The 26,320-nt window shown below is 45.4% G+C and overlaps 1 protein-coding gene across 2 annotated transcripts; it reads left to right on the top strand.

The window, feature by feature from the left end:
• Nucleotides 1–200: 200 nt before the first annotated feature.
• LOC122935171 (synergin gamma-like) lies at nt 201–25,654 on the top strand. Of its 2 annotated transcripts, XM_044290939.1 has the most exons (6): nt 201–359; nt 6,972–7,022; nt 9,232–9,328; nt 12,379–12,539; nt 23,336–23,443; nt 25,000–25,654. In XM_044290939.1, the coding sequence occupies exons 1-6, from the start codon at nt 339–341 to the stop codon at nt 25,120–25,122; spliced, it is 561 nt and encodes a 186-aa protein (XP_044146874.1). In that variant the 5' UTR covers nt 201–338; the 3' UTR covers nt 25,123–25,654. The 2 variants fall into 2 exon arrangements, with proteins under 2 accessions (XP_044146874.1, XP_044146880.1); XM_044290945.1 differs by lacking the exon at nt 6,972–7,022.
• Nucleotides 25,655–26,320: the final 666 nt, after the last annotated feature.

Consider the following 26,320-nt stretch of genomic DNA (forward strand, 5'->3'; position numbering starts at 1 on the left):
CAGAGGCAGGTCATCATACTCCAAGATAAAAGTAAGTACACACTGGATTATGTGTAAGCCATGTTTGCTCTTCTGTGCATTAAGCTCTCCAGTGGAATGACCTGGGAGGGCTCCCTCAGGTAACGTGTCACTTGTCCTCCAGCACAGCCACTCCCAGGAAACTTGCTGCACTCCTTCACAGTTTTACCTGCTTTGTTTTTGGCGAGGACAGGCTAGACAGCTATGGGGCCTACTTGAGCCTGAACGGAGACATATGACTGTCCTCACACTGGGTGCAGCAACTGATTGAGATCTGTGATTCCTCCTTCCTGACTGGTCACACACGTGGAATACACGCAATGGCTATAGAACCTTCTCTGGTAAGTAGCTGCATAATTACTATACTGTAAAGGCGTGTTCAGACACACGTGTCCTCACCTCTATATGATGTACAGTTACTGAATAAGGCCTTCTGCACATGACTATATCAGTTTTGCAGGCTGCAAATCAGGGATCCACCAACTACAGATGCGGTCCGAGTACATCCCGCAATTTTCACGGGACCCACTGTAAAAAAAAAAGCCTATTCTTGTCCACAAAACGCACAAGAATAGGGTAGGTTTGATAATTTGCAGCCCAGCCGCACAGATAACATCTGTGTGCTGTCCGTTTTTCTTGCGGACCCATAGAAATAATTTGCTCTGTGTGCGATCCTTACGAAATGTGGACTGGACACAGACCAGAAACACGGTCATGAGCATAAATCTGTCAGATCAGTAGTGAAATATTACCTTTAATTCAGTATAAAAATATACAAACAAGGTACAAGCATAAAGGTGCCTGCATAGGCTGCGGTCTCTGCTGCAGAAATTTCCGCAACTGAAAATCAGTTCTATTTACCTGAATGAGGCTTCCATGTGCTTGCTGCCTTAGGGCTTGTTCATACGACCGCTAGTGTCCCGCTCCCGTATTGCGGACTGCATTTGCGGATCCGCAATACATGGGCACCGTTCCGTTGTCATTCCGCATCACAGATGCGGACCCATTCATTTCAATGGGTCCACAAATCCAGAGATACAGAACGGAAGCCCGGTACGGAACACTACGGAAACACTACGGGGTGCTTTCTGGGGTTCCGTTCCGTGCCTCTGCACCGCTTTTTGCGGAACAAAGGGATCGCGGGCCCATTCAAGTGAATGGGTTTGTGATCCTCATGCGCCTACCCCACGGAAGGAGCCCGTGCATTGCGGACCGCAATTTGCGGTTCACAGCACGGGCACGGAACACCAGCGGTCGTGTGAACGAGCCCTTATTCAAATGAATAGAACTGATTTTCAGCTGCAGAAAATTCTGCAACAAAATCCACACCATGTTTTGCGGAATGGAATGTCCGGCCCATAATAGAACAGTCCTATCCTTGTCCGTAAAACGGGCAAGAATAGTACATGTTCAATTTTTTTGCTGGGCCATGGAACTGACTTGCAGGAACCATGTGCTGTCCACAAAAAATACATTTGTGTGCAGGAGCCTTAAGTCAGAAGCCACTCATTATTTCCCAGAGAATAGTAACTATCTGCTGCTAGAGGGCACCAGTTACCCACCGGACCATCGAAGTCTCTAGGCAAATAAGTTTAAATCTTTTACCCATTTGACTCTTAAAGGATCTTCTTTCTTTAATACTGATATCTCTAAGGGAGTCAGAATTCTAGATGACAAGGTTAATTACTTGCATATCATTCTTAATCAACCAAAGTTGAAGGGGGCGACTTTGGCTAGGGGCTCCTGCACATGACCTGGATGACATGGATACTGGCTGAGAGCCTGCTGGCATTTGTTTTTTCTCCAGCAGAAATGGCCTGCCCTTGTCCACAAAATGGACTTACTGATGATCTTTTAAAGCGTCGCATCGATATATGCGCGCGATTCGCAATATGGTGACGTCAGCCATCACGAGATGTAAAAACGGCGCATGCGCATCGACATATGTGCGCGACACGCAATATAGTGATGTCGGCCATCGCGGGATGTAGAGGCGGCACATGCGCAGGATTTGCCAGGACCCAAAGTGTAGCGTGCATGGAGCGGCACTTGCTGCGCCTGCACCAGTGGCCAATAGCGAAAGTAGGTCACCGCGTCACCTCCGATATATATGCTACAACTTGAGGATACACTGCCGGTTTCGCCGGATATCACAGCCCTCATGCCAATATCAATAGCATGAGGGAAGGTTCCACAGTATATAAAGTATAGGCATAGGGGCACTGTCCACCAAATGCATACTGTGGGCACATGTTAAACATAAAAAGGACAAAATATAGATACATAGATTGTCCATACATACGGGCATTAATATGAAAGCACCGTATGGGTGTACATTGATGGGCATTGGGATATACAGTACAGACCAAAAGTTTGGACACACCTTCTCATTCAAAGAGTTTTCTTTATTTTCATTACTATGAGAATTGTAGATTCACACTGAAGGCATCAAAACTATGAATTAACACATGTGGAATTATAAACATAACAAAAAAGTGTGAAACAACTGAAAATATGTCATATTCTAGGTTCTTCAAAGTAGCCACCTTTTGCTTTGATTACTGCTTTGCACACTCTTGGCATTCTCTTGATGAGCTTCAAGAGGTAGTCACCTGAAATGGTTTTCACTTCACAGGTGTGCCCTGTCAGGTTTAATAAGTGGGATTTCTTGCCTTATAAATGGGGTTGGGACCATCAGTTGCGTTGTGGAGAAGTCAGGTGGATACACAGCTGATAGTCCTACTGAATAGACTGTTAGAATTTGTATTATGGCAAGAAACAAGCAGCTAAAGTAAAGAAAAACGAGTGGCCATCATTACTTTAAGAAATGAAGGTCAGTCAGTCCGAAAAACTGGGAAAACTTTGAAAGTGTCCCCAAGTGCAGTCACAAAAACCATCAAGCGCTACAAAGAAACTGGCTCACATGCGGACCACCCCAGGAAAGGAAGACCAAGAGTCACCTCTGCTGTGGAGGATAAGTTCATCCGAGTCACCAGCCTCAGAAATCGCAGGTTAACAGCAGCTCAGATTAGAGACCAGGTCAATGCCACGCAGAGTTCTAGCAGCAGACACATCTCTAGAACAACTGTTAAGAGGAGACTGTGTGAATCAGGCCTTCATGGTAGAATAGCTGCTAGGAAACCACTGCTAAGGACAGGTAACAAGCAGAAGAGACTTGTTTGGGCTAAAGAACACAAGGAATGGACATTAGACCAGTGGAAATCTGTGCTTTGGTCTGATGAGTCCAAATTTGAGATCTTTGGTTCTAACCACTGTGTCTTTGTGTGACGCAGAAAAGGTGAACGGATGGACTCTACATGCCTGGTTTCCACCGTGAAGCATGGAGGAGGAGGTGTGATGGTGTGGGGGTGCTTTGCTGGTGACACTGTTGGGGATTTATTCAAAATTGAAGGCGTACTGAACCAGCATGGCTACCACAGCATCTTGCAGCGGCATGCTATTCCATCCGGTTTGCGTTTAGTTGGACCATCATTTATTTTTCAACAGGACAATGACCCCAAACACACCTCCAGGCTGTGTAAGGGCTATTTGACCATCAAGGAGAGTAATGGGGTGATGCGCCAGATGACCTGGCCTCCACAGTCACCGGACCTGAACCCAATCGAGATGGTTTGGGGTGAGCTGGACCGCAGAGTGAAAGCAAAAGGGCCAACAAGTGCTAAGCATCTCTGGGAACTCCTTCAAGACTGTTGGAAGACCATTTCAGGTGACTACATCTTGAAGCTCATCAAGAGAATGCCAAGAGTGTGCAAAGCAGTAATCAAAGCAAAAGGTGGCTACTTTGAAGAACCTATAATATGACATATTTTCAGTTGTTTCACACTTTTTTTGTTATGTATATAATTCCACATGTGTTAATTCATAGTTTTGATGCCTTCAGTGTGAATCTACAATTTTCATAGTCATGAAAATAAAGAAAACTCTTTGAATGAGAAGGTGTGTCCAAACTTTTGGTCTGTACTGTATGTCCATACAGTGTACACCTAAACAAACCCTGATATGGGTATGTAATAGGTGAAGAATGGTATTTGTGGTGGTTTGATGCTTTAATTTCTTAACTATGGCAATAAAAGAGACTCAAAAAGGGGATGGTGGGCACCATGAAAGGTAGAGTCCATTCTACCGGAATATGGAGAAAAATTTATCATTGGGATATTATTTATAAGGCTTCCAAATATATCATATGATAGGCAGATCTCAACTGGCACTTCTGGTGAATATTACAGGAAGCAGCCAAAATGGAGCTGTTCATTCAAACCTCTAGGGGATACTGTGTCAAGTTGGAATGTTCAGCGTGCTTCCCGCTGTAATAGGAGACGGTCCCAATCACCACCACGTATAGGTGGTGGGATTTTGTCAATGCCTATAGCCCTAATACAGCTTGGATCCCCGCTGTGGCTTTCATTCACATTCTGGGCTACTGGTGTGTCACGCTCAGTCGCAATGTCACTCAGGTGCTCCCCGAGGCGTCTACGCAGCTCTCTTTTAGTCTTGCCTATATATTCAAGTCCGCACAAGCATGTGATCTTATAGATCACACCACGTGTGCGGCAGTTGATGAAATCCTTATTGGTAAAGGACTTCTGCAAATTTGAACTAAAGAAGGTTTTGCTGCTTTGTAGTATCTTGCAGGCCATGCAGCCACTGTACCTATAGCAGCCATTGATCTTACGGTCCAACCATGTGGTCCCTTGAGTGGCTGGGGTGTAGTTGCTGTGGACAAGCATATCTTTGAGGCTACTGTCTCTCCTAAAAGAGATCTGCGGATAACTGAAGACGGTCTCTTTAATTTCGGGGTCCATCAATAAGACAGGCCAATGTTTGCGGAGGATGTCCCTGATCTGTCCTGATGCCTCATCGAAAGTTGCGATGAGGCGGATCTTTTTTTCGGTCTCTTCTTTGACCTTGGGCACCAGGAGATCGGACTGTTTTGCTGATAATGCGGTCCGGTATGCTGGTTTTAGGACATCATTGGGATATCCTCTAGCAAGGAACCGTTTTTGTAAGACCTTTGCTTGGTCGACAAACTCTGACTTACTGGAGCAGTTACGTCTTAGGCGCAAATATTGACTTTTTGGTATACCTCTTTTCTGAGAAAAGGGGTGGCCACTGTCCCAGTGTAGTACAGAGTTCGTCGACCTAGGCTTCCTGTAAATTGTAGTGTCAAGCTCATTTAAGGCACCTCTGGATACTTTACTTTGGCACCTCTGGATACTTTGATATCCAGAAATGCCAAATTGTCCCTGTTTGCTTCTGATGTGAAGCGTAATCCCACTTCATTGGAGTTAAGTTTAAGTACAAACTCCAAGAAGGACTCCTTCGTGCCCTTCCATATGACAAAGATGTCATCTATGTACCGCGCCCACATAAGTATGGGCCCAGTACATGACGACATTGTGTCATTAAAGACCTTTGTTGCCTCCCACCAGCCTAGGAGCAAATTGGCATAGGACAGCGCACAAGAACATCCCATTGCCGTGCCCCTGAGCTGGTGGTAGGTCCTGGTATTAAAGAGAAAAAAATTATGCGTTAAGAGGAACCTTAATAGCTTCAGCACAAATTGATTATGTGCCCTGTACTGGGTTCCCCTCATGTTGAGGTAATACTCGACTGCCCTGAGTCCTGCCTCATGGGGAATGGAGGAGCCTCAACATCTATACTGCCCAGGATACTGCTATCCTCAATGGTGACATCATCAATTTTCCTCAAGAGGTCCATACTGTCACGAATGTAGGATGGCAGGCATAACACAAAAGGCATAAGGATGCGATCTATATATATGCCTGCATTCTGACATAAGCTGTTAATCCCAGAGACTATTGGACGCCCTTTGATGGGGCTGATCCCCTTGTAGATTTTTGGGAGACTGTAAAATGTCGCCATGGTCGGATTATTTGGGTAGAGGAATTTGAATTCTTCCTCTGAAATAATCTTTCCTCCTTTCGCCTCATTCAAAATCCCCTTTAGTTCTCCCAAAAAAGCCACAGTGGGATTACATGAAAGAACCATGTAATTGTTCTTATAATTGAGAAGTTGTTGACACATGTTTACATAGTCCGTGGTGTTTAGTATCACAGTATTTCCACCCTTGTCGGAGGGTTTAATAGTAATACTGGGATCTCTCTTCAGGGACTGTATTGCATTCCATTCCTCAGCTGAGTAGTTATGACTGGGAGAGGAAGGTCGAATAGCTGCAAGGTCCCTGCAGACCAATTGCAAGAAAACGTCCAGGCAGGAGACTTCGCCTGCAGTAGGCATTTTCTTGCTGCTGTTCCTCAAAGAGGTGAAAGGACCTTCCCCTTAATTTTTATCCAAAACACCAGACAGACCATGAAGTAGTTTAACATCATCTAACAAATCGAGGGGAATCCCCAGGTCCCGACACTGTTGCTTATCTGTATTGATGTAAAATTTATGCCACCTCAGTTTGTGAATAAAGAGGTGGAGGTCTTTGACCCATCCGAAAATATCAAAGCGATGTGTCGGGACGAAGGTAAGTCCCTTACTAAGGACTGCCATTTCCGTTGTTGTGAGGGGACGGTGTGACAGATTGATTACCTCTGGGACACTCCTCCCTGTGCATTGGGTTGGTTTCTCAGTGGGTATGGATTGGTCTGTTCTAAAAAATCAGAAGAGTGTCCTGTAGAGTACGGAGCTAGAGGTGGCAAGCTGTTCCCACCGGGAATTGAATTTGTACTTCTCTGCTTGGGGACCGGGACTAGGGAGATTCTTAGACCGCGTGGAGCTATGCCATGCTTTATGTAATTTCCTAGACTCTGGACTTCTAACCAGCTTGAGATGTGGTCTTTATATAGTTTATTTAGCTCTTTAAACGCAGTTTTAAAAGAAGGAGTAAATTGTTTTTTGACATATACTTTCTCTGAGAAAACCTCTTTTGCCTTTTGTGTTATTTTAGCTTTATTCTTTTTTAGCTTGATGCATGCATTACTCACCTGAAGACCTGCCTGAAGAACATCCATAAGGTAATAATGTGTACATGACTTTATATTAAAATGTGTTATTGCTATTAGGACATTAAAGGGCATCTGTCAGCAGTTATGTGCCTATGAAACTGGCTGACCTGTTGCATGTGCGCTTGGCAGCTGAAGGCATCTGTGTTGGTCCCATGTTCATATGTGCCTGCATTGCTGAGAAAAATTATGTTTTAATGTATGCAAATGAGCCTCTAGGAGCAACGGGGGTGTTGTCATTACACCTAGAGGCTCAGCTCTCTCTACAACTGCCGCACCATCTCCACTTTGATTAACAGGGGCAGGCAGTAAACACATCATTACACCTGGCTCTGTCAACCAAAGTGAGAGGGAGTGGTTTCATAGGTACAAATCTGCTGACAGATGCCCTTTAAAGGCTATGTACACATTTGGGGGCATTTTTTTATTATTATTATTGCATTGTACTCATTTTAAGCAAATTTTTTCTGTACTTAGCTTAGATGCTCTAGAAGCTGCCTGTGGATTATCTCTCTTTTCTGTCAGTTGGGGGAGCTAACTGGCTCCTTATCTCTGCTCTCTGACATTATAAACACTCATTATAACTCACTTCTTATCTTAAGAAAAGAATGTGGCTTAAATATGTATTTATGACCTCTTAGTAATTTAGAGATAAGGTTTATTAGATGACTGGCACAATGTATGATGAACACAGCTAGAAAAACAGCTAACCCTTTGTGACAGAACAGCTCAATATTTTTAATAAAGGCCAATTGATACTATAATTTTTAGCCAAAAAAAAGCAAAATACAATCATAAACAGAAATTGCCTCCGAAAGGTTTCACACTTGCGGTAGCCTTTTCCAGCAGACTGTTCCAGCGGGGAAACAGCCTGTTGGATCTGTGCTACTGCAAGTCCACCGTGCCGCCGAAGGTCAGCTCCAGCCCCATTCACTAGTAGTTTTTGCCCCCGCCACCTCTCGGCATGTTTGCTGTGCTGTGGCCGGATCCTCCGGCCCAGCCCCATTTTAGTGAATGGGGCCGGAGTGGACCTGCGGCGGCACGGTGGACTTGCAGTAGCATGGATCCAGCAGGCTGTTCACCGCCAGAACAGTCTGCTGGAAAAGACTACCACAAGTGTGAAAGTAGCCTAAGCCTCCTCCAGCATTGATACCCTTTCAGATTAATGTAAGTTTGATTTTAATGGCATCCTGTACTTTTTCAATTACAAAGTGGTTCCTCAATAATGATAAAAACGTAGCAGGACGCCCTGTGATTACCAGCTTATGTATGGACATGTAATGCAGAAAGTGGTTGTACAGTATAAACTGGAAATATTGGGATTTAACGGCAACACAACATGGTGGAAAGAGCTCCATGTGTATACTTTATACTGCATATATACATTATTAAACCTTGTATCCTAAGTTGGGACACTAGCAGTCACGCTTTTCTTGCTCCATCCATATGTTAGCAATGACGTTAACATCAGTGATCAGCAATACAATTTAGTTCATTATAGGGGTTGTCTCACCTAAGTAAATGGCATTTACAATGTAGACAAATATAATACAAGCCACTGCACGTATCCAGGGGTTATGACCACCTTGCAATCCAGCAGTGTTGGACGTGCTTCCACACTCTGGTGGCCTGGACCCAGGGAGTGCTCACGGACACGCATGCACAGCAGCTACCATCCCAGCCACCATCGGTGGTCATAATCCCTGGAAACAAGCAGTGTATAATGTGATGGAAAAATGAATCCAACTAGCAAAGGAGGCAATATGGATAATCACAATACATTAATAAGTGGCTTGTATTAACTTTGTCTGCGTGATAAATGCCATTTTTTGAAGTGAGACAACCCCTTTAATTCTTAAAAAGAAAAAAACAAGCATGTGTAGTGATTTTTTAATGTATGTTGTTTATGTAAATTTAGAGAGTAAGACAATTTTGCCAGTTGTCTCTGTCTTTCACCCTGTACATAGGACAATTTTGCGGCATTTACGATTTTTTGATCAGTTGCCACCAATAATTGCTATGTGTGAATGCACAGTCGCTTGCCTCCCCTATGAAGCCCTGCATTACATAGCCTCTCAGAATAAAACCTTTGTTTTACACAAAGCAGGCAATCCCTCGAGCATTTTCATATGCATTTGTGAATTGCACAATAAAAGTATAATATAAAGTTACTGAAGTAGAAGAAGACTAGATATGAACACTGTTCTCTTTTCAATGTAAGGTGATCCAGAAGGCCAATGAAATACTGTGCAGTATCAGTCAACCATCGGTGTGCAGCGAAGTGCTTCTGTCACCTCGAGGAGGAGATTATATATCAGGCAAGTAGTTTGATTTCTCAGGGCTGTCTATTAGATTCGGGTGCTATAGTATAATCATTGATAGAAATGGGTTACAGCAATAACAGGGCTAACACTGTTTATTTGCCTAAGGGCTCATGCACACGGCCATTGCGGGTCCGCAATACATGGGCTCCAGCCATGTGCACCCCGCATCACGGATGCGGACCCATTCACTTGCAATTCAGGAGATGCGGTGTGGTGCGGAATGGAAGCACAGATCTGAAACCCATGGAAGCACTACAGAGAGCTTCCGTGGTGTTTCTGTCCGTGCCTCCGCACTGCAAAAAAATAGAATTTTTTTTTTACTGAGCAGACGGATCACGGATGAATGCCCCTGCACGGATGTTGCCTGTGCATTGGGGTCCGCAAATTGCGGTCCCCAATGCACGGAACGGCTGCACAACGGTTGTGTGCATGAGCCCTATTTGTTAAAGAGAATCTATCATCATGGAAATGTTTGCCATTAGCAGATATTTTACCTGGACAGCCTGTTAGTAGTTTAACCCCTTAGTGACCAACCATTCGCCTTTTTACAGCAGTCACTTAGGGGTCCCCCGTACAGCGGGGACTCGGCTCTTACATGAGAGCTTGCACTACTGTTCTAACAGCCAGGACCAGCAGGAGTGTCGATTCGGGCTGTTTAGCGCTTTACATGCCGTGGGCATCACATTTGTGGGGTGCCTATAGAAGACAGAGCTTTACATGCTCTGTCTTCTATAGGCACCCCACAAATGTGATCGCAGGGTGCCAATGTGTGTAAAGGCTGGCTGGAATCTGATATAGGCCCCAAGCTAGCCTTGAATATTTTCCAGTAGGCTGTTCCTCTCTGGCGCAGCCTGCTGGTCAATGTCAGTGATGTACTGACATTGAAATGCAATGCACTATAGGGATAGTGCATTGTATTTTAAAAGCAATCAAAATGTTGTCTGTTATAGTCCCCTTGTGGGACTATTAAGTGGTAAAAAATAAAAAATAATAAAAAAAAAACACATTTATAAAATTACATAAAAAAATATAAATCCAGTAAAAAAAACAAAATTGCTGATGCATTGAAGTCTATGAGAGAAGCAATCTAATGATTTTTTAATAGTTCTCCTATAGAACTTGGAAAGCAGAGGGAAAAAAAAGGCTACCGGAGGTTTTTTCGTTTTTATTTTTCTTCCCTATTTTCCGTGAGCCATAACTTTTTTATATTTCCGGTCACCTAGCTGTATGAGGGCTTATTTTTTGCGGGACAAGTTGTACTTTCTAATACCACCATTAATTATGGCATAAAATGTCGTGGGAAAAAAATTCTGAATGAGGTGGAATTGTAAAAAAACGCAATCCCTCCACCGTTTAACGAGTTTTATTCCCACTGCGTTTTGTTTATGGCAAAACTGACCCATTCTCTTCATTCTCTGGGTCAATTCGATTACAACGATACCCCATGTGTATAGGATTTATGTCTAAATAGTGTAAAAATATTTTTTTTTTACATCACCATATTCTGACCCCCAAACCTTTTTTATACCTATGTCTACTGAGCTGTTTAAGGGCTCAATTTTTGCAGAACAATCTGTACTTTTTATTGAAACCATTTTGGAGTGTGTGTGACTTTTTGATCACATTTTATAAAAAAAAAATTGGGGTAAGAGGGGCAATGAAAAAATGTCAAATCGGCCATTTTGACCCTTTTTTCCGTTACGCCATTCGCCGTATTGGAATTTTTTTTTCTATTTTAATAGAATGGGCGTTTTCGGTCACAGTGATACCCATGATGTTTATATTTATTGTTATTTAGGTATTTATTTTTAATCAACGGAAAGGGGGGTGATTTACACTTTTATATTTTTTATCTTATTTTTTGTGATCATTTTGTGGCTCATATATGAGCTTATTAATTATGTTTTTTAATTTTTAATTTTGTTCTTTCAGGGATTTTTAAATTGCCATTGAAAGTCAATTTTGCTCATTTCTTATACTGGCAAAAATAAGAATTGCAGCATGAACACTTTCAGCCTCATCAGCGAGGCTAAAACTGTTCAGCACAAGTACCGATGCCCCATTTGACCACACGGGGCATCGGTAGCAAGCCCGGAAGCGTGAGGTCTGCCAGCCATGACGCCTGCTGCACGTGCGAGTGGGCGCCATGTTCGCACATCACTCTAGCCCCGTACATGTATGCAAATTACCCCTCTTTCCCCAAAATTTAAATGTATAAACAATTAAACAAATAAACATCATGGGCATCGTGCCCCACACAGCTCCATACACATAAAAATAAAAAAGTAATAGGGGTCAGAATAATGCGATGCAAAATAAAAAAATTGTTTTTCCCAAAGTTGTTATTTTTTTCAGTATTAAAATGCAAAAAAAAGTATACCTACATGGCATCATTGTAATTGTACTGACCCGGAGAATGAAATTAACAGGTCAGTTTTGCCACATAGGAAATGCTGTAAAAAAAAAGAAAAAAAAAATGGTGGTGGAATTATTAATATTTTTTTAATCATTCCATCCTATTTGGAATTATTGTCTATTCCCACTACATTGTATGCAACCATAAATGGTGTCATTAGAAAGTACAATTTGTCCTGCAAAAAAATAAAAATAAAAATTATATTGCTATGTGAATGGAAAAATAAAAAAAATTATGGCTTTGGAAAGTCTTGGAATAAAAAACAAACAAAAAGGGAAAAAAAAAAAAAGGAAAATTGCCCAGTCCTGAAAGGGTTAACGTGGCAGTGTGGTAAATTGCCAATACATGCAGGAACTTTGCCTGGTGCTGCAATATTGTTTGACCACCATGCCTGCTTCCGATTACAGATGTCGGAGATGGATAGGACATAGTAATAATGTCACTTTAAATATACAGTGTGTCTGCATTGAGTGCTACACAAGGATCACTGATCGACTAGGTACTGTATTAAATATCTACAGTTACATACTGTCCCAAGAATATCAAGAAAATTGCTTTAAAACTATTTGTCAGATTATAGATAGAGTTCATTTTATTATACTGATGTTTTGTAACTTTGCTATTGCAGGAGTAGTAGAAGTTTACAGGCTGTCAAAGCGCATGGAAGGAGGGATGAGAACACGAAACATTGACTGTGAGCGATTACGACGAATCCTCAGGGACATCGAGCTATCATGGAATAATTTGCAGGCCTTCCTGTCTATTTGTCCAAGCTTATTACAGACACTGGTGAGAATATTAATATTAATTATTATTACAGCACCAGGAGAGTGGACCCTGCCCGCGAGGGCTTACAATCTACAACAGCTACAACATTTTACATTATACAGGACAGTATAAGACTTCGTCCACAGGTATATTAAATATTCTGATGCCGTTAAGGCCTCTTGCACACAAACGGTTTTTTATTTCCGTTTCCGTTCCGTTTTTTGCGTTCCGTATACGGAACCATTCATTTCAATGGGTCGGCAAAATACATACTCCGTATGCATTCCGTTTCGTGTATTTCCGTTCCTTTCAAAGATAGAACATGTCCTATTATTGTCTGCATAACAGACAAGGATCTTAGGCTACTTCACACTTGCGTTAGGTGCGGATCCGTCTGGTGTCTGCACAGACGGATCCGCTCCTATAATGCAAACGCTTGCATCCGTTCAGTACGGATCCGTTTGCATAACTGTTTATTTCAGATCTGATTTTTCACTTCGGAAAACTCAGATCCGACAGTATATTCTAAACACAGAAGCGTTCCCATGGTGATGGGGACGCTTCAAGTTAGAATATACTGAGAACTGTGTACATGACTGCCCCCTGCTGCCTGGCAGATGCTGCTAACTTATTGGTGGCCAGTGCGGCCCCCCCTCCCTCCCCAGTATTAATTGTAACCAGTGCGGCCCCCCTCCCTCTATATTCATCGGTGGCCAGTGCGGATTCCCAGTATTAAATATGACCAGTGCAGCCTCCCCCTCCCTCCCCAGTATTAAATATGACCAGTGCGGCCCCCCCCCCCCCAATTAAAATCAATAAATACAAGCATTATACTTACCTGAAGAGCTGCGATGTCTGTGTCCGGCCGGGAGCTCCTCCTACTGGTAAGTGAAAGGTCTGTGCGGCGCATTGCCTATAGCACAGACCTGTCACTTACCAGTAGGAGGAGCTCCCGGCCGGTCACAGACATCGCAGCTCTTCAGGTAAGTATAATGCTTGTATTTATTGATAAGTAACCATGGCAGCCAAGACTGCAATAGCGTCTTGGCTGCCATGGTAACCGATCGGAGCCCCAGCGATTTAAACTGGGACTCCGATCGGTACTCTCCGCTGCCACCTATGATGGGGGGGGGGATTTTAATTGGGGGGGGGGGAAGGGGAGGCCGCACTGGTCATAATACTTGGAATCCGCACTGGCCACCAATAAATATAGAGGGAGGGGGAGGCTGCACTGGTCATGTTTAATACTGGGGAGGGAGGGAGGGGGAGGCCGCACTGGTCATATTTAATACTGGGAATCCGCACTGGCCACCGATGAATATAGAGGGAGGGGGGCCGCACTGGCTACAATTAATACTGGGGAGGGAGGGGGGGCAGCACTGGCCACCAATAAGTTAATTACAGGAGGAGGGGGGGTCTTCCCCCTGCTGCCTGGCAGCATCTGCCAGGCAGCAGGGGGCAGTCATGTACACAGTTCTCAGTATATTCTAACATAAAGCGTCCCCATCACCATGGGAACGCCTGTGTTAGAATATACTGTCGGATCTGAGTTTTACGATGTAGCTCAAATCCGATGGTATATTCTAACATAGAGGCGTTCCCATGGTGATGGGGACGCTTCAAGTTAAAATATACCATCGGATCTGAGAAAACTCCGATCTGATGGTATATTAATAGGGACTCCTGACTTTACATTGAAAGTCAATGGGGAACGGATCCGTTTGAAATTGCACCATATTGTGTCAACGTCAAACGGATCCGTCCCCATTGACTTGCATTGTAAGTCTGGACGGATCCGTTTGGCTCCGCACGGCCACGCGGACACAAAAACGCTGCAAGCTGCGTTCGGGTGTCCGCCTGCTGAGCGGAGCGGAGGCCAAACGGTGCCAAACTGATGCATTCTGAGCGGATCCGCATCCACTCAGAATGCATTGGGGCTGTAGCTGTTCCGTTCCGCAAAAAACTGAATGCACATGGATGTTATCCGTATTTTTTGAAGATCCATTTTTTGCAGACCGCAAAATACTGAAAAAGCCATACGGTCGTGTGCTATAGGCCTAAAAAAAACTAGACAATATACAGCAGTATGATGTGCTGTTTTGTCTGGTAAAATGCCAGGCTCCTTGCTGGAAACCCGACACACCCCAACATAGTTAATGGGGTCAGGCGTCATCACATCAGTTACGCAATGGCTCTGGCACTTGTTATATTTTTGTTTCGCTCTTATAAAGATGCAGAACAAGTGAAATATTTTATCTTAATACCTGCAGATATGAAGCAAATGCAATGTGCTTGAGGTGTTTTGTGTTGTATTTTAGGAATTTGCATTATCCTAAAACACTTCAAATGAGTCTTCCGGTCATAAGGAATGATGGTACAAAGCTTTGAGGAAATGTCTTCACTACATGATCAGTGAATTCTCACGCAGCAGATTTGTTGCAGAAATTTCTGGGACAAAAGTAATTCCATACATTTGAATGGGTTTGTTTCTGCATGGATTTCTGCAAGCACCATTAGAATAAGGCCTCATGCACACGACCGTTCCATTTTTTGCGGTCCGCAAACTGCGGATCCGCAAAAAACGGAAGCCGCACGTGTGCTTTCCGCAATTTGCGGAATGGAACGGGCGGCCGTCAATATAAATGCCTATTCTTGTCCGCAAAGCGCGGACAAGAATAGGACAGGTTATATTTTTTTAGCGGGGCTGCGGAACAGAGCAACGGATGCAGACAGCACACGGAGTGCTGTCCGCATCTTTTGCGGCCCCATTGAAGTGAATGGGTCCGCATCCGAGCCACGAAAATGGCGGCTGGGATGCTGACCCAAACAATGGCCATGTGCATGAGGCCTAAATTAGACAATCACAGAAATTTCTGCCATAAACCTGCTGTGCATGAAAATACAGTGCCCCACGCTGGCATGCAGACCTCTTTCGGCCTGTGTCCCACACGGTACGCTGCCCGGCTCAGGTGCCGCAATTACGTCATTGTGCCACCTTCGCCGGCCTTTGATAGGCTGCAGAGGAACAGGGAAGGGAGACACCTCTCTCCTGCCCCATCGCAGTATTCACATGAGGACGGTGATAACGTTGAATGTAGGGAGATGAGTAGGGATGAGCGAACCCTAACTGTATAGTTCGGGTTCGTACCGAATTTTGGGGTGTCCGTGACACGGACCCGAACATTTTCGTAAAAGTCCGGGTTCGGGTTCGGTGTTCGTCGCTTTCTTGGAGCTTTTTGAAAGGCTGCAAAGCAGTCAATCAACAAGCGTCATACTACTTGCCCCAAGAAGCCATCACAGCCATGCCTACTATTGGCATGGCTGTGATTGGCCAGTGCAGCATGTGACCCAGCCTCTATTTAAGCTGGAGTCACGTAGCGCCGCCCGTCACTCTGCTCTGATCAGTGTAGGGAGAGGTTGCAGCTGCGACGTTAGGGCGAGATTAGGCAGTGATTAACTCCTCCAAAAGACTTCATTCAGTGATCGATCTGCAGCTGTGGATCATTGAACTGCTGCTATTCAATTGCTCACTGTATTTAGGCTGCCCAGAGCGTTTTTCATTCACTTTTTTCTGGGGTGATCGGCGGCTATTTTGTGTCTTGTGGTGCGCCAGCACAAGCTGCGACCAAGTGCATTTAACCCTCAATAGTGTGGTTGTTTTTTGGCTAAATCCTACATCAGGGTCAAGCTGTCACACAAAGTGCATTTAACCATTAATAGTGTGGTTATTTTTTGGCCATATACTACATCAGGGGCAAGCTGAGCCTGTCACCAAGTGCATTTAACCCTCAATAGTGTGGTTGGTCAAGCTGTCACACCAAGTGCATTTAACCATCAATAGTGTGGTTATTTTTTGGCCATATCCCCGTCTAATTCTGTCTGTAAACCTATACCTGTCACCCAGCGCCTAAATAATAGGCCTCAAATTTATAGTCAGCTAAATCTGTGGTTATTGCTGTGGCTGGGCAAGTTATTTAGTGTCCGTCAAAGCACAGTTTTTGTTCTGGGTTGAAATACAATTCCCAATTTAGCAATTCTCTAAATTAGTGGTTTCTGCTGTATCAGGCCTACTTTAAATCCATCCCTAAAAGGGTATATTAGAATCAAGGTGCTGATAGGGTCATTCTCAATAACTTGACACACACGCTACTGTGCATATCCCAGTCTAATTCTGTCTGTAAACGTATACCTGTCACCCAGCGCCTAAATAATAGGCCTCAAATTTATAGTCAGCTAAATCTGTGGTTACTGCTGTGCCTGTATTAGTGTAATACGGTACCTAAATAGATAGCCAGATAGTGTTAGGTGTCTGTAAAAAAAAGGCCTGAATTTGAATTCAATACATTGGGCCAAATAATATTTTTGTTATTGTGGTGAACGATAACAATGAGGAAAACATCTAGTAAAGGACGCGGACATGGTCGTGGTGGTGTTAGTGGACCCTCTGGTGCTGGGAGAGGACGTGGCCGTTCTGCCACAGCCACACGTCCTAGTGTACCAACTACCTCAGGTCCCAGTAGCCGCCATATTTTACAGCGATATTTGGTGGGGCCCAATGCCGTTCTAAGGATGGTAAGGCCTGAGCAGGTACAGGCATTAGTCAATTGGGTGGCCGACAGTGGATCCAGCATGTTCACATTATCTCCCACCCAGTCTTCTGCAGAAAGCGCACAGATGGCGCCTGAAAGCCAAGCCCATCAGTCTGTCACATCACCCCCATGCATACCAGGGAAACTGTCTGAGCCTCAAGTTATGCAGCAGTCTCTTATGCTGTTTGAAGACTCCGCTGGCAGGGTTTCCCAAAGGCATCCACCTAGCCCTTCCCCAGCGGTGGAAGGCATAGAATGCACTGACGCACAACCACTTATGTTTCCTGATGATGAGGCCATGGGAATACCACCTCAGCACGTCTCTGATGATGACGAAACACAGGTGCCAACTGCTGCGTCTTTCTGCAGTGTGCAGACTGAACAGGAGGTCAGGGATCAAGACTGGGTGGAAGACGATGCAGGGGACGATGAGGTCCTAGACCCCACATGGAATGAAGGTCGTGCCACTGACTTTCACAGTTCCGAGGAAGAGGCAGTGGTGAGACCGAGCCAACAGCGTAGCAAAAGAGGGAGCAGTGGCCAAAAGCAGAACACCCGCCGCCAAGAGACTCCGCCTGCTACTGACCGCCGCCATCTGGGACCGAGCACCCCAAAGGCAGCTTCAAGGAGTTCCCTGGCATGGCACTTCTTCAAACAATGTGGTGACGACAAGACCCGAGTGGTTTGCACGCTGTGCCATCAGGGCCTGAAGCGAGGCATTAACGTTCTGAACCTTAGCACAACCTGCATGACCAGGCACCTGCATGCAAAGCATGAACTGCAGTGGAGTAAACACCTTAAAAACAAGGAAGTCACTCAGGCTCCCCCTGCTACCTCTTCTGCTGCTGCCGCCTCGGCCTCTTCTGCTGCTGCCTCGGCCTCTTCCTCCGCCTCTGGAGGAACGTTGGCACCTGCCGCCCAGCAAACAGGGGATGTACCACCAACACCACCACCTCCGTCACCAAGCATCTCAACCATGTCACACGGCAGCGTTCAGCTCTCCATCTCACAAACATTTGAGAGAAAGCGTAAATTCTCACCTAGCCACCCTTGATCCCTGGCCCTGAATGCCAGCATTTCTAAACTACTGGCCTATGAAATGCTGTCATTTAGGCTGGTGGACACAGACAGCTTCAAACAGCTCATGTTGCTTGCTGTCCCACAGTATGTTGTTCCCAGCCGGCACTACTTCTCCAAGAGAGCCGTGCCTTCCCTGCACAACCAAGTATCCGATAAAATCAAGTGTGCACTGCGCAACGCCATCTGTAGCAAGGTCCACCTAACCACAGATACGTGGACCAGTAAGCACGGCCAGGGACGCTATATCTCCCTAACTGCACACTGGGTCAATGTAGTGGCAGCTGGGCCCCAGGCGGAGAGCTGTTTGGCGCACGTCCTTCCGCCGCCAAGGATCGCAGGGCAACATTCTTTGCCTCCTGTTGCCACCTCCTCCTTCTCGGCTTCCTCCTCCTCTTCTTCCACCTGCTCATCCAGTCAGCCACACACCTTCACCACCAACTTCAGCACAGCCCGGGGTAAACGTCAGCAGGCCATTCTGAAACTCATATGTTTGGGGGACAGGCCCCACACCGCACAGGAGTTGTGGCGGGGTATAGAACAACAGACCGACGAGTGGTTGCTGCCGGTGAGCCTCAAGCCCGGCCTGGTGGTGTGCGATAATGGGCGAAATCTAGTTGCAGCTCTGGGACTAGCCGGTTTGACGCACATCCCTTGCTTGGCGCATGTGCTGAATTTGGTGGTGCAGAAGTTCATTCACAACTACCCCGACATGTCAGAGATGCTGCATAAAGTGCGGGCCGTCCGGCGTTCACATCCTGCCGCTGCTCGCCTGTCTGCGCTACAGCATAACTTCGGCCTTCCCGCTCACCGCCTCATATGCGACGTGCCCACCAGGTGGAACTCCACCTTGCACATGCTGGACAGACTGTGCGAGCAGCAGCAGGCCATAGTGGAGTTTCAGCTGCAGCACGCACGGGGTCAGTCGCACTGCGGAACAGCACCACTTCACCACCAATGACTGGGCCTCCATGCGATACCTGTGTGCCCTGTTGCGCTGTTTAGAGTACTCCACCAACATGGCCAGTGGCGATGACGCCGTTATCAGCGTTACAATACCACTTCTATGTCTCCTTGAGAAAACACTTAGGGCGATGATGGAAGAGGAGGTGGCCCAGGAGGAGGAGGAGGAAGAGGGGTCATTTTTAGCACTTTCAGGCCAGTCTCTTCGAAGTGACTCAGAGGGAGGTTTTTTGCAACAGCAGAGGCCAGGTACAAATGTGGCCAGCCAGGGCCCACTACTGGAGGACGAGGAGGATGAGGATGAGGAGGAGGTGGAGGAGGATGAGGATGAAGCATGGTCACAGCGGGGTGGCACCCAACGCAGCTCGGGCCCATCACTGGTGCGTAGCTGGGGGGAAACGCAGGACTTTGACGATATGCCTCCCACAGAGGACAGCTTGTCCTTACCTCTGGGCAGCCTGGCACACATGAGCGACTACATGCTGCAGCGCCTGCGCAACGACAGCAGAGTTGCCCACATTTTAACGTGTGCCACCCTGCTGGATCCACGGTACAAAGACAATGTGCCCACCTTACTTCCTGCACTGGAGCGTGATAGGAAGATGCGCGAGTACAAGCGCACGTTGGTAGACGCACTACTGAGAGCATTCCCAAATGTCACAGGGGAACAAGTGGAAGCCCAAGGCCAAGGCAGAGGAGGAGCAAGAGGTCGCCAAGGCAGCTGTGTCACGGCCATCTCCTCTGAGGGCAGGGTTAGCATGGCAGAGATGTGGAAAAGTTTTGTCAACACGCCACAGCTAACTGCACCACCACCTGATACGCAACGTGTTAGCAGGAGGCAACATTTCACTAACATGGTGGAACAATAAGTGTGCACACCCCTCCACGTACTGACTGATGGTTCGGCCCCATTCAACTTCTGGGTCTCTAAATTGTCCACGTGGCCAGAGCTAGCCTTTTATGCCTTGGAGGTGCTGGCCTGCCCGGCGGCCAGCGTTTTGTCTGAACGTGTATTCAGCAAGGCAGGGGGCGTCATTACAGACAAACGCAGCCGCCTGTCTACAGCCAATGTGGACAAGCTGACGTTCATAAAAATGAACCAGGCATGGATCCCACAGGACCTGTCCATCCCTTGTGCAGATTAGACATTAACTACATCCCCTTAACCATATATTATTGTACTCCAGGGCACTTTCTCATTCAATCCTATTTTTATTTTCATTTTACCATTATATTGCGAGGCAACCCAAAGTTGAATGAACCTCTCCTCTGTCTGGGTGTCGGGGCCTAAATATATGACAATGGACTGTTCCAATGTTGGGTGATGTGAAGCATGATTCTCTGCTATGACATGCAGACTGATTCTCTGCTGACATGAAGCCAGATTCTCTGTTACGGGACCTCTCTCCTCTGCCTGGGTGCCTGGGTCTAAATATATGACAATGGACTGTTACCGTGGTGGCTGACGTGAAGCCTGATTCTCTGCTATGACATGCAGACTGATTTTCTGCTGACATGAAGCCAGATTCTCTGCTGACATGAAGCCAGATTCTCTGTTACGGGACCTCTCTCCTCTGCCTGGATGCCTGGGCCTAAATATCTGACAATGGACTGTTACAGTGGTGGCTGACGTGAAGCCTGATTCTCTGCTATGACATGCAGACTGATTCTCTGCTGACATGAAGCCAGATTCTCTGTTACAGGACCTCTCTCCTCTGCCTGGGTGCCTGGGCCTAAATATATGAGAATGGACTGTTACAGTGGTGGCTGACGTGAAGCCTGATTCTCTGCTATGACATTGCAGACTGATTCTCTGCTGACATGAAGCCAGATTCTCTGTTATGGGACCTCTCTCCTCTGCCTGGGCCTAAATATCTGACAATGGACTGTTACAGTGGTGGGTGACGTGAAGCCTGATTCTCTGCTATGACATGCAGACTGATTCTCTGCTGACATGAAGACAGATTCTCTGTTACGGGACCTCTCTCCTCTGCCTGGGTGCCTGGGCCTAAATATCTGACAATGGACTGTTACAGTGGTGGCTGACGTGAAGCCTGATTCTCTGCTATGACATGCAGACTGATTCTCTGCTGACATGAAGCCAGATTCTCTGTTATGGGACCTCTCTCCTCTGCCTGGGTGCCTGGGCCTAAATATCTGACAATGGACTGTTCCAGTGTTGGGTGACGTGAAGCCAGATACTCTGCTATGGAACCTCTTTCCAATTGATATTGATTAATTTTTATTTATTTTATTTTAATTCATTTCCCTATCCACATTTGTTTGCAGGGGATTTACCTACATGTTGCTGCCTTTTGCAGCCCTCTAGCTCTTTCCTGGGCTGTTTTACAGCCTTTTTAGTGCCGAAAAGTTTGGGTCCCCATTGACTTCAATGTGGTTCGGGACGAAGTTGGGGTCGGGTTCGGATCCCGAACCTGAACATTTCCAGGAAGTTCGGCCGAACTTCTCGAACCCGAACATCCAGGTGTTCGCTCAACTCTAGAGATGAGCGCTTCCACAACATGATCGCTTATCTCCAGCTGCCCTCCGCCAGAGCACCAGATCAGGATTCAGCCGGTAACGCGGTTCTCCGATCCGGCTGTAATTTTAACAAATGGATCTGTAGAACCTGAGGGAACCGGCTGAATCTCATGCCTGCATGTGGCTGTACCCGCAGTGATGCAATTCACAAATACATGAGCCTATATATTACACAGGTTGTAAAATACACCAGTTTATCAAGTTCATCCTCTCATATTAATTATATAACATTAATTGTCTGATCAATTATAACCCTCAAAGCCACTTGCTATTATATTTATAAGCATTTCACCAGTTTTAACCCTGACATAGTATCTGCCACACTCTTCATCTTGGAGAAGAACATTTCATAGTTTCAGTACTCTAACTATAAAGAATCCTTTCCTGTATTGATGTCTAAATCAGCTTTCCTCCACATGTAATGAATGTTCCCAAAGTCCTTGGAATGAATAAATCCTGTGTCAGTTCTTTGTATTGACCATACATGTATTAATACATAATAAGATCACCTCAAACGAGTATTTTATTTTTGTTTAGCTGAAGAAAACCCAATTTTTTTAAGCCCCTCCTTATAAGACCTTCCATTCCATTTAAAAGTCGCCTGTCTCTGAACCATTTCTAGATCTCCCATATCCCTAATAGTATATGCAGCCCAAAACGGAATCCTATATTCCTTACAAGGGATTTATAAAGGGGTAATATTACACTGGGATCACCATATGTCTCCAAAGAAAAGCTACACTCCTATCCATTTACTTGCCGTCTTTTAGAATTTTGTATTCCGTAAAGAGAATTGTGAGCATGGCGAGTTATGGGCATATGTGAGATTTTCATTGTCTAAGCAATGACCTTTTTCACAACTTAGTAACTTGTGCCTGCTTTGCCCCAGGTAAATAAGATAACGCAGCAATACCCTGCACCACTGCTTCTAAAAGTATGGCGTGGAGCAGTACAAACCAATGTCCAGACCAATGTAAACCTTGGAGAGGCTGCAGTGCTCAACCATACACCATTGTGCCACTAATATAAATGTATTCCGCCCAACAGATATCACTTTCCCCAAATACCACCATGTATCAAAACTGTCTTATTGTAAAGTTAAGATTCTACCATTGTGCCCTGTGGCAAAACATATTTTTTTTTCGGTTAAGTCCTGCATTGGAGTCTTGTAATGTAGGAAGCCTGACTGGTAAGAACAAGGGGTGTGGTTAGTGTCACGTGATCTGCCCTCAGGCATGATGGGACAGTGGACACATGACAAACCAGGAAGTAGGGTTCAAGCATGGGGGATAAGAGAAAACTGCAAATGAGGTAAATAAATAAAAAAATCCAAGGAGGAATGGATGAAAATACACTTTAGAGTGAAAAATAGTTTATGGCACAAACCCTTTAAGTAGCCCACGATGCCAGTGGTCAGATGCCCACCAATAATAAATCTAATATTGACGGCCTGTCCTAAGGATAGCCAACAAATGTAAACGCAGAGATAATTATTTTATTCCTCAATAATTTAGTCTGCCGATGACATCATGAAAATAATAAATGCATCACTGTTTGGTGACTCAAGATTTTGAGCTTGTGTATCACATGGAAGAAGCGTACTTCTAATCACCTCTAGCAATGTGTCATTTGTTTCTACCTCTACAGCCCTCGTCATCGGTTTTAGATTATGCATCTCAAGGCGCATTCTCTGACTCAACACCGTGTCTTCAGAGTTGTTGTGGGGTTTGTTTGCTGGACAGACCGGTGGAGGAGGTGAGTGATCTAGAAATACTTGTTTAGACTTTTTCTTAAAAGGGGGTTTCCAAGACATGGCCTATCGTTAGGATCGGCCATCAACATCTGATCAGCAGTTGTCCGAGTCCCAGCCCGCCTGCAGATAAGCTGTTTTTCAATATTTCTGGGACTAGAAATAGGCACCAGAACTACACAGCTCTGGCCACTTTGTAGTAGATGGAGATGGTTACAGCGGAGCTGTGGAGGGCTGGAGCTACTGAAAAACAGCTGATCGCCAAACGGTGCTGGGGGGGGGGGGGGGGGGGGGGGCGAATCCCCGGTGATCAGATATTGATGACCTATGTCAAGGATAGACCACTAATATAAAAGTCGCGGAAAACCCCCTTTAAAGGGTTATTCTCATCTCAGCCATTTTTGCTACTCCTGGCAAATCATCATAACGACGGTCCTGTCAATCAAAAGGCAGAGGGCGCGGCAGTTTCACAAAGAGCAGAGCCTGTAGGAGTAATGGCAACACCCTTAGTTTCTCCTAGAGGCTCATTTGCATATATTAAAACAGAATTTTTCTCAGCAATGTGAGCACATATGAACATGGGACCAACACAGATGCCTTCAGCTGCCAAGTGTGCACGCTACAGGTCAGTCAGTTTCATAGATACAAATCTACTGATAGATGCCCTTTAAGACTCATTCATATTTTAAACAGGTCAGGCTACTTTCACACCTGCGTTTTGGGGAGGATCCGTCTTTTATCTGCACAGACGGATCCGCACCTATAATGCAAACGCTTGTATCCGTTCAGAACGGATCTGTTTGCATTATTCTTTTTTTTTTAAAAGTCTAAGTCAAAACGGATCCGTCCTGACTTACATTGAAAGTCAATGGGGGCGGATCCGTTTTCAATTGCACCATATTGTGTCAGTGAAAACAGATCCGTCCCTATTGACTTACATTGTAAGTCAGGACGGATCCGTTTGGCTCCGCATCGCCAGGTGGACACCAAAACGCTGTGTCCGCATCCAGAGCGGAATGGAGGCGGAACGGAGCCAAACTGATGCATTCTGAACTGATCCTTATCCATTCAGAATGCATTGGGGCTGAACTGATCCGTTTTGAACAGTTTGTGAGACCCCTGAAACGGATCTCACAAACGGAATTCAAAACGCCAGTGTGAAAGTAGCCATATCCAACCCCTAATGAATAATGATCCCCCCTAATGCCCCGACCCCTCATATAGGTTATACTTACCCCGCTCCCCGGCACCAGAGTCACTTGTGATCCCTGTCGTGCGGATCAAAACATCTGGTGATGGTGGGGAGCAGCCGATAGCAGGCTGCGATGGGGGATGAGCGTCCCTAGCATCATGGGCGGCCGTGCAGGGATCAGAAGTGGTGCGGGTGCCTGGAAGCAGGGTAAGTATAACCTATATGAGGGGCCCAGGCATTAGGGGGGCCATTACAGGGTGTGGATAACCCCTTTAAAATTACTAAATTTCCTTGTGATTTTAGGCCAGTCAATAATTTGCTAAAAACTTGAGACTGTTAGTGCTTACTTTTCTTTTCATTTTTTTCTAGCACCCATCTGAAGTAAATACCAGCATGCTTAATATTGAAGGGCGTTCCTATCACCCCAGTTGTGCCAACTTCTGGCTCCACTGTGTGGACCCGTGCTCTACCAGTTCTGGCTTGTCACAGTAGCTGCTCTTCTTGTGCGAAACTAAAAAAGGATGAGTTATGACACCATGAAGATCTTAGGATTTTATGGACTCAAGAATAAAATAATTTATTATACTTTCTTTAAATTTTACATATTTTTAACATATGGAGCAAACAAAGCATGTGCCTGCAATGAAGCTTCAAGGGGAACATCTGAAGGACATCAAGATATAGTGCAGGAATAGAACATATGTTTAGTTTGGTCCTGGCTATTATTTTATGTGATATACGTGTACAACATACACTTTTATCATTTATATCTTGACATTTCCTTGAAACATCGTGTGGGGGCCCATGGGCTGGGACCCTTACAAGTTACAAGAATAAAGGGGCCACAATATCTTAGGGTACTTTCACAATAGGGTTTTTGCTGGATCCGGCAGGGTTCAGCATAAACGCTTCCGTTACTGATAATAAAACCATCTGCATCCGATATGAATGGATCCGATTGTATTATCTTTAACATACCCAAGATGGATCCGTCATGACCTCCATTGAAAGACAATGGGGAAAGAATCCGTTTTCTATTGCGTCAGAGAAAATGGATCCGTACCCATTGACTTGCAATGTGGGTCACGACGGATATGTTTTGCTCCGCATCCCAGTTTGCTGCGGTTTGCTCTCCAGTATGAAAACGGAACGGAATGCATTTTGGAGAATTCCTTTCTGTTCAGTTACATTTTGTCTCTATTGACAATGAATAAGGACAAAACTAAAGCGTTTTTTTCCAGTATCGAGCCCCTATGACGAATCTCAATACCAGAAAATATTAACGCTAGTGTGAAAGTAGCCCATGTCTGTTATTACACAAGCATAATATGTGTAAAAATCCTCTCACCGTCAGAGGATTTGCAGTTTAAAAACTCATCCATGTTCACTGTTCAAACATGGTCAACTTACCTATCATCCGTCTGCTCAGTGCCTAAAGGATGGGAAAATTAATTTAATTTGAGGAGGCACAGTCCACAGAAGAGTGCCATCGATCCTTGGTAGGAGATGCCAAGCCATTTAAAAATGTATTATATGGCATAAATGTCTAATAGATGTGGGTCTCATCTCTGGGACCCTTACCTATCTCAGAACAGGGGCTCCCCTACTCACCCAGTCCTGCCTGATGCCGTGGCCCCGGTGAATGGAGAGGTGGCTGCGCATGTGTCGCAGTCCCAATAAAACCTGGGCA

The sequence above is a fragment of the Bufo gargarizans genome, chromosome 1 (assembly GCF_014858855.1).
Source record: "Bufo gargarizans isolate SCDJY-AF-19 chromosome 1, ASM1485885v1, whole genome shotgun sequence".
Lineage (NCBI taxonomy): Eukaryota > Metazoa > Chordata > Amphibia > Anura > Bufonidae > Bufo > Bufo gargarizans.